We start from the raw sequence: 13388 nt of genomic DNA on the forward strand, positions 1-13388 counted from the left end.
TGAAGATCACTTGTGGTGCAAGGCAGAGTCCAACTCTTCCTCAGCAGGGTCAGAGAACAGCAGGCAGCAGGGCAGCACAGCAGAAAAGCAGTCCTTCCAAGTCAGCAGTCCAGCAGAGTAACAGACCTTTTTGCAGCACTGCAGTTTTTCAGAGTTCAGTTGTAGGTCCAGAAGTGTCTCATGTGGTGGGGTCAGAGACCCAGTACTTATACCCAAATATGCCTTTGAAGTGGGGGGACTTCAAAGAATGGATTTGAAGTGCACCAGTAGCCCTTTCAACACAGTCCTGTCTGCCAGGTTTCTGTGGGGGTAATCCTCTGAAGTGTAAGTGTGAGCCCCTTTCTCATTTCAGCCAAGAAAGGACCATCAGAATGCAGATCTTTGTAGATGGGTACTCAGCCACACCTAGCCTTCCTGTGTGTGCGGCTGTCTGAAGGGAATGCACAAAGTATAAATGCCATCCTGCCCAGACAAGTATTGGCTATAGGGCACATAGACCAGTAAGAGCAAAGAAACGCCCACTTTCTAAAAACGCCATTTCTAAAAGAGTAATATTAATTCCGACTTTACCAGTAAAGAGGATTTATCATTACCATTCCAAAGATATAAAACATGATGCAGCTACTCCTTCTAATCAGGAATTAAAACTTAAATGTATTTTAAAGATTTTAAAGACTTAGTGAAGGGTTTTAATTGCCAAGTCAAGGTGGCAGTAAACTGCACACACAGAATCTGAAATGGCAGGCCTGAGACATGGTTAAGGGGCTACTTATGTGGGTGGTACAATCAGAGCTGATGGACCACTAGCAGCATTTAATTTACAGGTATGGCACTTTACTAGGGACTTATAAATAAAATACATTTGCCATTTGGGTATGTACCAATATTACCATGTTTAGGGGAGAAAGCACAACTACATTAGCACTAGCCATCAGTGGTAATGTGCACAGAGTCCTAAAACCAGCAAAAACGAGTTCAGAAAAATGGAGGTAGGCAGGAAAAAAATTGGGGGGGGGGGAGACCATCCTAAGGCTGCCAGGTCCAAAAATACTGTTTTACTATTCTGTTCAAGCAGATCGTTTGCCCTGATGCTGTATTATGAGATGCATGTGCGCATGATTCTGCTTGTGTGTGTGAATGTTAGTTTGCTGATACATTTGTCATTCTCTGTACGTCACTTTCTAATCACTACATCCTGAAGTTTAAAGGTAAGATGGGTAAGTAACCAAATCTATTTACTACTAATCTTTTTTTTCTTTTTAATGATGATACCTATTGATGTACTATTAGCAATAGGCATAGATGTAACAAACATCTGCTCAATGCTCAGGGCTATGTGCATAATTCTAATACAAACAGGCATATTATTGCACAAATATTAGATGTTCTATACACTGTTCATAATGAACCTTGAACCACACGAGTTTATAGTGCAGTCTTATAATAACAAACACAGCTAAATCCAATCTAGAATGCCTGGTGTCTTCAAGGCATCATCAATAATATTCGAGTAGAGGTTACAGCACGTCTCATTCAACAAATTCCTTGAAATCATACCTACAAAATTATTATCATCCCAGATCCTATTTAAATCTGCAATGTGCTAAGAGGCAGAAAACAACCCCTCCTTCAAAGATGAGATATTAATAAACCATTATAAAGTCAAGATTGTTAGAAATGGGGTCTTTAATTGCCAGTCCCTTTACACCCTGTCTAAGTAGGGACCCTCACTCTAGTCAGGGTAATGAAGTCACAATCCAAAAATAACCCCTGCTCACCCCCTTGGTAGCTTGGCACGTGCAGTCAGGCTTATCTCAGAGGCAATGTGTTAAGCAGTTGATTCCACACACAATAACACAGTAAAAACACTACAAATGGACACCACACCAGTGTGGGTACTCTGAAGGCAGAAAGATCCCAGTCTGTTTGGCAGGCAGATCTACCAGTAAGGCGGTGGCAATGGCGCTGGCCAGGCAATTTGCATTCACCAAGTAATCCCCTAAATCTATTTGGCAAGAAGTTGTTGGTGTACTCATCTGAAAGAAGACGTGGCCTATTTCGAAAAATCAATTCTGTAACCAAATCTATCAAGATCACCCGTCATCTGTCCTTATTTCTCTTAGTATGATGGTCAATATTCATTGAAGAAGTTATCTACAAAGCAGTTAATTTGTTCACGAGATATAAGTCCTTACTAATATCTATGTCAGTCAAAGTCATTGATTTACATTGGAGTGTGGCAGGAGAGCCATTCCTGAGTTCACACTCGCAGTGAGTGAGTGAGTTATCCAAGAGTAGCGGGGTAGAACTATGGAGAGATGGCATAGCCAGGATGGTAATTCAGGTACTTGCTTTCTGATGGTATGTCTGGAGGGCTTGGTCTACATCTTTTTTTGCTTTACTTCCTTTTTCAATAGTAACCTCAGCACATCAGACCAGCAGAACCAAAACTATCGCCATGTTGGTCGATGCAAACTTAATTTGCCTCTACGATAAGTAGTGCACATCTGTCTTGAAATGATCCACTGCAGGTTTTCACATTTTCATGCCCAATATACAAAATATTTTCACTGTAAAGAAAATAGACTTATTGACTTAGTCAATGTTTGTTTACTAAGTGGGCCTGGTCTTGTTACTTTATTCCGGGTCTAACTCTCCTCCATTGTGGTTTTGATTTTGGAACATTTTAGCTCTCTAAACAATGGCAAGTGTTCTGCTGACTATCGCAAACCTGTTTTTCGGTCTGAAATTTGCAATAACACCACCCGACCACAAAGTTAATCATCTTTTAAAAAATAGCAGCGAGCACACAAAGAACTTCCTCCAGCAGTCTGTCTTTCAGTGCTTCTGAACTGAGAGCATAGGCGAACCAAGGTGGCGGCTTCCGGTTAAATCTTAAGTGTTTCATCACTGTTATGCTTAGTTGTGCAATTTATTAGACAGCTCCACTGAAAATAACAACTATTGCACGCTGAGAATTAGTTTTTTTACATGTTACTTACCAAGTCTTTTTCTGATGTGAACAGATCAAGTTCAATCAGAGTATTTATCATTTCAAGGTGACCTTTCTCGGCTGCCAAGTGAAACGGTTTTCTACCCTTCTGTAAAATAAATATTAACATATTTTACATAAACTTGAATTTCTTTCCAGGTCATTAAGGATCGAAAAAGTAGTAACACTTGAAAAACATCAGAGTTTAAATACATGTTGCTAGATTCAAAGACAGGCAGTTATATAGGTTGGCCACGAATGGTTAATATATGCCTAGCATGCGTGGGTGGGAAAAGTCCCTCTCATGGTAATAGATGTGCAACCCTGCCCAGGGTGCCCCAGTTGCGCTGACATCTGGACCCTTGGTAACAATCTGTGGTCAGATGCGAACACAGATTATGCGTGAATGCCAAGACCTAGCCTCGCCTCACGGATTGTGGTCTGAACCAGGAGGGGCACCCACTGCATAACCTCATAATGGTGAAGGGCTATTGCCTTTACCGAGAGCTAAGTAGTGCAAGCATGGAGGGGGCAGCACACTGTTTTGTGATAAGTAATCAGTAGATTGGCCAGCAGTGGCGGCTCCTCTGCTATGTCAGAGGAGGGTTACCCCCCGCCAGCAGCAACTGCTGCAAATTCTTTAACAACTAAATGATAAAAAACTAAGTTTATTATCCTTTTGTTGTTAAAGGGGCAGGGCATTGGGAATGACGGGGACGAGGGGAGTGCACTGAGCACTTCCCTCAGTGTGCATGTGGGTTTGGCTGGCTGTCTCGGGCCAGCCTAACACACATCCACACTGTGCTCTCTCCAGTCCGGCACTGTGTTGCCTGGCTGGAGAGAGCAGCCCGGCACTGTGTTGCAGGGCTGGAGAGAGCAGGCACAGGCTCCTAGTCTGCCAGGGAGCGCCGTGGCTGAGCGCTCCCAACCAATCCTAACGCTGCTCTGAGCAGTGTCAGGATTGGCCGCAGGGCAGACTGGGAGCCTGTGCCTGCAAGACGGAGGCTCGGCGGTGTGGAGCAGCGGTAGTTTTTTTTTAAATGTATTTTTTAATATTACCCCCTCCCACGCTATCCCACCCCTTGTAACTCCCGTGAACCACGACTGCTGGCCATACCGGTTTACCTGTGTCATGGTAGTGGGTTCTACAGCCCACTTGATGGAAATTGCATTGCTGTGTGCTAAACTAGCCCTTGGTATACACCAGGGTGGCTGAAGTGCTGGAAAAGCAAGTTCTTTGCACACTGTGCTGTTATATATGTGTGCCTGTGGCAGCAGTGCATGGAGGCAAACGTGCAGGTCTTTACACAGAGACCTGTTATTTATGTGTGCTATTGGCAGCAGTTTGGGGAAGCCTGTGCGTGTGTCTTTACACAACCCAGTAATGTATATGTGCCCATAGCAGCAGTACATGGAAAGCTACACAGAGGTTTGCGTGCAGTGCTAAGAATGCAAGTGACTTTGTGTGGTACTGTGCATGAATAAACTAATGAATGAGCCATTTATGTAGCGCACACCTACCAAAGACACATTCTGGTGCTGAAATAGCTAGAAGAGGGCAATTATTGAGAGCTGCTAAATAGTAAGAAATAGCCAAGTATTCAGACTTTTTGTGAAAGTCTGTTTATCTGGGAAAGCTTAAATATTATACAAAAGAGCATTCCAGAGTTTGGGGTCCAAGGAAGAAAAGGAACGAGTACGATGCACTTGCAGGAGTAACAGACTGGAAGATCTTAGAGACCTAGAGGAACAAAATACATGAAATCTTTCCCTCAGATACACTGACCTCTGTTTTAATGTGCCTTGAAAGTCAGCATTAAACATTTACACAAAATGCGTTGACGCACCACACGCCAAAGCAGATTCCTCAAATGTGGAGTTAGGAGTTCCTCTCTGGACAGATTAAGTAGTAGCTTTGTTTGAAAGCTACAGAGTAAATAATCACGTGGGCCCAGATACAAAATGTTTGCAATGAGAGATGATCATGTAATGCATAATGATTTTTCCTGGTATACTCTTGAACTACACTAAGGATCCTTTTTAAGTTTATCAAAAGAGCAAAACAATGCCCTGCGTCTGCCCTCGCCTTGAGAAATGAGAGATCTTTATCAAATTTAATTCCAACGTTTCTCACATCCATCAGAGTGGGAGGGGTCCCAAGCTCAGAGGGCCATCACTGGACCAAATAGAAAGTGAGCACTTGAAGAGCAGTATTTCGGTTTTATCCGAGCTAAGTTTTGAACAACAGCTCTTCATCCATTTGACAACTTTCACCAGGCAAGATTTGAAAGAATCCTGTAGCTCACAGTTGGCCTCATGAAAAGAGAACATGAGTTATATGTTATCAGCATTTGACACCACCTTCAGTCAAATGGTTGGATAATGCTCACCAGAGGGGCCATGTAAGTATTAAACAGAGTGGGACTTAGTGCAGATCCTTGCTTAACACCAGGTCTCAAAAACTTGATAGAGGACGTGTAGGGTGGGAGATAAATGGACTGGTGATGGTCAGATAGAAAATACTTAAGCAAAATCGCATATACTAATTTTCGCTAGACGGTCTAACAAAATGGGGTGAGACACGGTGTCAAAAGCAGCACAGAGATTTAATGGTACCAATGGTGATTTTTGAACCTGGTCCAGCCTCATCTTGATAAACTTGGTTACTTCAGTAAAAGTCGACTCTGCGCTGTGACATGGCCAAAAGCCAGAGTGCATACTATGCAAACGAGTATTAGCCTCAAGATAATGATTAATCTATAGAGAAATTGATCTGAAATTTGCTAAGACCACAGAAACTTGCTAGGATTCACAGAAGTCATTTTTAATTAAGGAACAACCCATCCATGCTTCCGAGCCCCGGAACCACTGATTGTTGCAACAATCAGTTAAATAGATAATTGATAACTGGGTTTAAAATATGTACAGCCTTTACTAAGACAAAAGGTTGGCAAGGATCCAGCGGTCCAAGATGGCCTGAGCTGAGACATCTGAAGAGATATTTTCAAAGTCACACAGAACTGGTCCCCGGGGTCTAACGATTGACATATAGGAATTGAGGTCGGATAGGTGGTTTGTACCTACATCTATCAAACTATTTTAACAATCTCTCTAGATACATAGGTGGCTAATTTGATCAGCGAAGTAGTCAACTTGGGGCTTTCGAACTGCTGGATAATATTTCTTTAAGGAAGATTTATAAATCTTTTTGTGTACGAAGTTATTTTTTTACCTCCAGGTAAGTTCCAGCCTGTTACACGTTTTTTTCAGTCTTCAAAGCGGCCGAAAACCAAGGGATGTAAGGAAAATTCTACCCCCGCAGATTTTCACTGTTTTCAGATGGAGGCTCCTGCTTTACAGATTTGGCTGCTTGCCTTCAAAAGACTCCACACCACTATGTGTACGCGCACTCATGGCGAAGTCATGCTCTTTATGTGCCTGCCTTCATGGGTCAGCCGGGCATATCTTATGCACGTATTTAGAGTTCAAGGGGAGAGAATTCGCCTGCTAAAACCATTGCTTAATTCTTTCCACATACGTTCTTGTAGACAGGCGTTGACAAACCCATGGAGTGTGCGAACATTCAGCTCACATGTTGCTTTATTACATTTTTAAGATAACTGAAAATCACAAAAAGTATTAGAAAACAGCCAGTTGTTTAAAAAAATCTCACTTGTTTATTTCAGCTCTTGATTTTCGAGTCATGATTACATATTCTCTGTTTAAATAGCTATTCTAAAGAAGTAGTTACTGGACTTTTTATTTGTTTACATTTTTGGCCAAATCTTCTCAGGGTGATTTAAGTATACAAGAGCTTTTCGTTTATTAGGTCACATAGGTACTGCTTTTTAATTGTTCATTCGTGTATATGTGCTCTCTCCCTTTAATTTAATTTGCCGCTCCTCTACTGTTTGTTTGGTCCTAAAATTACTTGAATAACGTTTCACATGCAGTTTGGGAATTTACTTACTAAAGTCAACCAATTCAAACAATTCAACAGTCTTTATTCGGTTTGTGTCTGAAACCATAAAAGCATTCATACAAAACATAAATACTATACATAAAAACATTGCATTCAAATAGAAGATAAAAGCTCAGGGTCGAATGAAGCACAATTAAACGTTCTGTAAACTCCCTATGGCAACAATAGTTCTTTAAAAACATATAACATTTGTAAGAGTAAACCCATCTGATAACATCTGTATAAATAAAAGGCCAAATAAAAGATCTTCTGGGTTCTTTATAATATTTACAAAACATTCTAAAATGCAATATGTCCTGTGGAGATCTACTGTTGCAGCCGCAGCGACTCAGGTATTTCAAATCATATCGACCCCTTGGGTAGGCTAAATTTAGGTGTAATAGATTAAATCTAAATCTTACAAGCAGCTACAAGCAGGTATCTATCCCTTTCACAAGAGTTAGGTAAGACTCCATATCCTGTGTAGTAGTTACCATAACATATTTCCTGACAGTAGGTTTCGTCAGTTCTACCTCTTCCCTAAGCAACATCCTTTCCATGAAACGATCCTTTACTCATTTATAGTCCCCTCTACAGATGCCCCCTGGGTTGGAAAATACCTCTGCCCTCCCAAGCTTAAAAAAAAAGTTCCTTTTATACCTACGCCAAGGTATTTTTAAGGCACAATCAAGTGACATGTAGTCCCTCATTATGAAGCTGTTAAGACTCAACTCCTTGGACCAGATCCTGATCCAACTCAGTAATGAGTGGAGGGCTATCTGGTCACTGAGATACTTTACACCTAGCTCCTTTTGCACACAAAAGGTAGACATACTTTAGGGGACACACAATAGACGTCTAAAGAATTAGTTTTCATCAATATGGGGCTCATTGAAAATGAGGAAACCCCAGGTGTTGCTCCCATACAGTGCCCTTGAAACACACAACCTGGTAGATCTTAACAAGGGTCGTAAGTGGTCAGCTTCCCTACCTAGATACAAAACTAAAAACAGCACCAATGGTCTTCCTAAGCTCCTCCTTTTTGGCCATAATCAAAGGTTTCCAACACAATTTGGAGTCAAATAAAACCCACAAATAGGGAAAAATGCCAAATTGTGCCAATATGTGGTGATTCATGAAAAAGGTGTTAGATCTGGTTGAATTTGTCCCACCACCATACTATATGATTTAGTAAAGTTAACTGACACACCTAACTCTCTCATGAAGAAGTCAAACGAGTCCAACAGGCTTTGCAGGTCATTAGCCATCCTCGCCATCAACGCAACGTCATCTGCATATAAAAGTACAGGAAGGGAGCGCAAGCCAATAAGTGGACAGTCTGAGTTGGTGGCAATGAAGGCCTGTTCAAGCCTATTTATATAAAGGGGGAATATAAACGGGGCAAGGACACACCCTTGTCGGACGCCACACCTAATTTCAAAACTGTTAGTATGAGCAGAGTCAATTGAGTATCTAACTGTTGCGGTGGTATCAGCATGAAGGTTTCATAAAAAATAAACTATGTTAGGGCAGACTCCCAACTCCAGAAGGATCTTCCACTTTGTATCACAATGACCCGGACTAATACAGATATAAGGTCCATAAATGCTAGGTGGGCTGATTCAGAGCTGGCAACAGTATATGTATTAATCACCATATACAGATTAATGCATTGGTCAATGGTGGATTTGGACGACTGAAATCCATATTGGGAGTCCAAGATGACGTTATTTTGGTCTGCCCAGCTATTAAGTCTGTCTAGTATCACCCGCCGCAGAACCTTAACAACTGTGTTAATAAGCGTTATGGGCCTGTAACACTGCGGATTATCTTTATTACCCTTTTTTTAAATGAGCTCTGTAACAACTGATGACCAAGAGGGAGGCAGGCCATCCCTACCTGCAGCATTCAGAATCAAATTCAGCATTGGGGCCCAGAAATATATGTTCCTAGCGTATAAGTCGGGCAGAATGCCATTAGGGCACAGGGCCTTATGCCTGGGGAGCCCCTTAATGCCCTGTATAGACTCTTCCAGGGTGAAGAAAAAAATATATCTCACCAAATCAGCGCCTCCCCTCTCCATCATGCCGAATGGACCTGTACAGTTATGGCTACCCTCAAAATGAGAAACCCTGTCACACGCTGTGATATGGTGACACAAATTGGGGTTTACGTCTGTGCAAAGCAAGGCTGGTTGATAATAAGCCAAAAAATTAAGCTGTGCCTGCTTGTGTTAGATCCTCTCACGCTATTTCCCTCAGGGTTCTTTTCCACCTCTGTAACTCCTTCTTGTAAGCACAGCGGCAAGTTACCACTTGCTCACTGTCTCTAGGGATTATTTTATGGGCTCTTTCTAGATTGCGTAGAGCCTTTGAGCATCTAGAGTCGAACCATTTAGGGGCAGTAGGGGAGGAATTTGTAATAGGTACAAGTAAAAGCTGGCAACCTTATCTGAAATACAACCAAAGGCTAATAAAAGCATGTGATCTGGAGAAGTAGGATCAAGACAAATTGTTATTGCATATGCACAGTTATGAAATAAGGTGTGAGCAAAAGGTTCAGTTTCTACCTTGGCCCATCTTAAAAGTCTGCCCTGACAATGTGACTGAGGGGCAGCAGGGATTCTTGATAGACTCGCAGGGTGTGTATGTACTTAGCCCCCCCCAACCCTAAATCAATGGGTTATGATCACTAAACCCTTGATGAGGCATACTGAAATTAGAGATCATAAGATTAAATGGGGGGAAATAAAAATATAGTCAATAATAGAAGCACAGCCCCTTCCCTTGTAAGTGGGGGTCACTCCCGCCAAAGAAGGATTTACCAATTTACCCAAAGTGAAGACAAGACTGAAATCATTTAGCAATGTGTTGAGATTATTTCCCCCTTTTTGTATGTTCCAAATGTAACCCTGTTGATAACAGACACTTCTGAGAGTTATTCAAATCCTCAAAGGTTTTTTTCAAGTAAATGTATATTGAAATTTATATTATATTTGCCTGCTCCTTCTGACGCTCAACTAATGATTGAATATATGAACCCAGGGTGTAAATACTAGAAGTAATTGTGACCATGTTTTTGCATTATAAAAATTAAACAGATAAAAGGCAAGAGACCCTGAAAGTGTTATTTTAGGTGGTTGTAATAATGCAGCCCCTGGATGTCAGTCAGTAACTCGTCCCTTGTTCTCCAGAAGAAAAAAAAATCAGGCCCCCTTTAGCCACTTCCTGAAGTTGAATGAATTTCTCAAGTAAAAATGTTCAAAAGCCCTCTATGAGAAAGGTGTTTGTGGTCCCCCATGTTTCTTGTAGGCATATCAGATGGAAACCCTTGATACACCTTAACTACTTCAAATCCATTCACTTAGAGGAAAGCCCTGCAATATTCCAGCTTATCAACTGCAGATCGACACTGTTGACAATAACTGGATCACTTTGCGAGTGGGCACAACAGCTATCTGGGGTGGGCGGGAAACTGGAGCGGATAAAACCAATGAGGACTCAAGTCAATCAAAAACGTCCAACAGGCTCAAAGGGACATATCTGTCAGTGGTTGCCACGTGGAAAGAAGAGGGTTGCTTTCTGAAACAATCTAACCTCTGGGAACCAGGTTCAAGGCGTAGAACAAACTATTTCAGATCTAAAACAAAAGCCCAGAGGGAGCACATGGATATAAAACAGCGATGCAAGCCTACGGAGACTTGCTGCTGCCAGAACGTGCTCTGCCACATTGGCATGATTAAGATTAGTCTCTCCCCAGTGTCTTTGTACCCTTTCCCAACCCTCTGACCCTCCTAACCATATTTATTTGTTCATGTATGGCTAAGCCTAAATTAGAATTTGTGCCTAACCAATAGGTCACTTTGTTTTTTAACTCAATGTATGATTCCTTGGAGTGAGCAGTTCGGACGGCGGGGGTCGGGGAGGGGCATAGTTGGTCCTTCAGCCCTTTGGAGCTACCACAGGCAACACTCTGCTAGGCTCACTACTATGAGAAGGTCCACCCCTATCCAACAGTGACTCTTGCCTGGGTGGGTATCCTACAGTATTCTTGGGATCAGCCTTAGTGACAGGCACAGCTGTACAAACCTTTTCTCTGATTATTGTGACTGCCAATGGGCCATCAGCAGTTGGAAGTGATGGTAAAACGGTGGCTGCCAACAAGGAAACTCTCTTAAGGACTGCAATACCTTGCTCAATGTTCCCACAACATTACTCAAGCAGGAGAAGCAACTCCCTAAGCAACTGCGTGCGTCCATACAATTTCGAAGTTTGGTACTAATAAAATCCTCTACAGTTTTATTAAGAAATGCATCCTTTGTTTGTGAAAATGTTCTGTGGCTTCCTTTTGAGATTAACCATTGCCTTTTCTTCCACTTGCGCGATGATGGGAGCTAGTCAATTACCTCCTCTAACCCACTATCATTCAACGTCAGAGTTCCTTCGCAGGTGAGTGTAACCAAAATATGTACCTGCGCCTGAATAGTGTTAGTGAACCAGAGAATCTCCCTCTCCACATTGAGCCAATTTATCCTCCACAGTTGTGATTTCCTTCTTCAAAACCCCCACAGTGGAGGATAAAAATGACAATATATTAGTTTCCGCCTGGTGGAGTTTGGGGGCTCTCAGCTCCTTCCCTAAGGTAGCATCCCCATTGGACTTTTGTTTCCCCATCTGTACTATTTGACTTGTAGAATAGATAATATTATGGTTGTCTGAGCCACCCCCTGAAAACACCACAAAGCATAAGCTGGAGGACAGTCAGTGCTACTCTCACATTGAGTCAGAATGTCCACAAAAACTTGAAGATGTTAAGTTTATAGTCCTTTTACTGACAGGAAACTAGCTTCAGTCCAGCGCTGGTGGATTACTACAAGCGCTCCACACGAACATACACGAGCAAACAGAGTGACTGAAGCATGCAATTTTAAAATTGTATGAGAGAACTGTGCGACCAGGTTCGAAGGGAAAATAAAGTCCTTACCAATAGACCGCAGTGCAAAGTTTAACCTTGGAATTGCACAATGAGAAAGAGCGGAGCCAAAGGGGGTAGCCCTGCCCTGCCTCTTCCTGGTGCTGGTGGGCGTGTGTCCCATGCGGCAGGACAACACAATATAGCGCCAATTAGCCCTCAGGTACTGTGGATTGTTGGGGGCTGCCTCCCGGCCCAGTTGGGTCTTAGGACATGTAGTCCCATAGCAACAAGGTCCTGCAGCTCCTGCATGAAGGGACAGCACAATGAGCTATATAGTGCCAATCAGTCCTCAGGTGTTGTGGATTGTTGAGGCGGCCTCCTGGCCCAGTGGAGTCTCGAGACACATAGGCCCTCATTATGACCGTCACGCCCGTCTTCCGCCCTCCAGCCCTTTTAAGAGTTGCCTGCTGGGCCAGCGGAAACAGCTTTTCTGCCCGCCGGCCCAGTGGGGAACAGGAATTTAACAGTGATGCTAGCTCATAATTAAGCCGGCGGCAATGTGGCGGTGCGTCAGGTGCGAAAGCACCCATCGTGCTTTTCACTGCCCGTAATTCAGGCAGTGAAAAGCGCGGCAGGGCTGTCCTTGGGGGCCCCGGCACTGCCCATGCCAAGTGCATGGGCAGCGCAGGGGCCCCCATGAGGGCCCCAGCGCCCACCTTCCGCCAGCCTTTGAATGGTAGGGATTGAGACCCCCAGCACTGCCAGGCTGGCGGCAATTTGGCGGGGTCGCGGTCCAACCGTGGTGGCTCCGCCATGGTTGTAATGTGGAGGCCGGACCGCTGGTTTGGCAGCGGTCTAACCTCCACCACGGTCTTGGTGGTCTCATGACCGCCAGGATCCTAATGAGGCGCATAGTCCTGTGTCAGCAAGGTCCCACAGCTCCTGAAGCTCTTGTGCAGCGGGACAGCACAATGCGCTATATAGCACCAATCAGCCCTTAGGTCTTACAGATTGTTGGGGCCTCTTCCTGGCCCAGTGGAGTCTTAGGATACGTATTCCTGTGTCAGCCAATTCCAGCAGCTCCTGTGTGGTGGAACAGCACAATACGCGATAAAGCGCCAGTCCGCCCTCAGGTGTTGTAGATTGGTAGGACACCCTCCTGGCCCAGGGTAGCCTTGGGACACGTAGTCCCATGTCAGCAAGGCCGTGCAGCTCCTGTGCAGAGGTACAGCACAATGACCTATATTTCACCAACCAGACCTCAAGTGTTGCTGATTGTAAGGGCCGCCTCCTGGCCCAGTGGAGTCTTGGGACACTTAACCCCAAGTTTGCAATGTCCCGCAGCTCCCGCAAGTCATACAAGTCACCTTAATTCCACAGGGAAGCCATCCAGACCAGGACTTGTACTCATCCCAGCAATTTTCCAAATGTACTTTTTTTGCTATTTTTCTTGCTGATTTGTTACAATTGATAACTGATCATAAATATATATTTTTGAGTTTTATGACCTTATTGTCTATA

The 13388-nt window shown here is 43.5% G+C and overlaps 1 protein-coding gene across 1 annotated transcript in view; it reads right to left on the reverse strand.

Moving 5' to 3' along the window:
• Positions 1 to 13388, reverse strand: part of ANKDD1B (ankyrin repeat and death domain containing 1B) — a 516198-nt gene that overhangs the window by 315121 nt on the left and 187689 nt on the right. Inside the window, exon 6 of the mRNA XM_069223721.1 lies at positions 3003 to 3101. Within this exon, the coding sequence (XP_069079822.1) occupies positions 3003 to 3101 (99 nt within the window). The remainder of the gene's footprint in view (positions 1 to 3002; positions 3102 to 13388) is intronic.

This window comes from Pleurodeles waltl, chromosome 1_1, assembly GCF_031143425.1.
Source record: "Pleurodeles waltl isolate 20211129_DDA chromosome 1_1, aPleWal1.hap1.20221129, whole genome shotgun sequence".
NCBI classification, from domain to species: Eukaryota; Metazoa; Chordata; class Amphibia; order Caudata; family Salamandridae; genus Pleurodeles; species Pleurodeles waltl.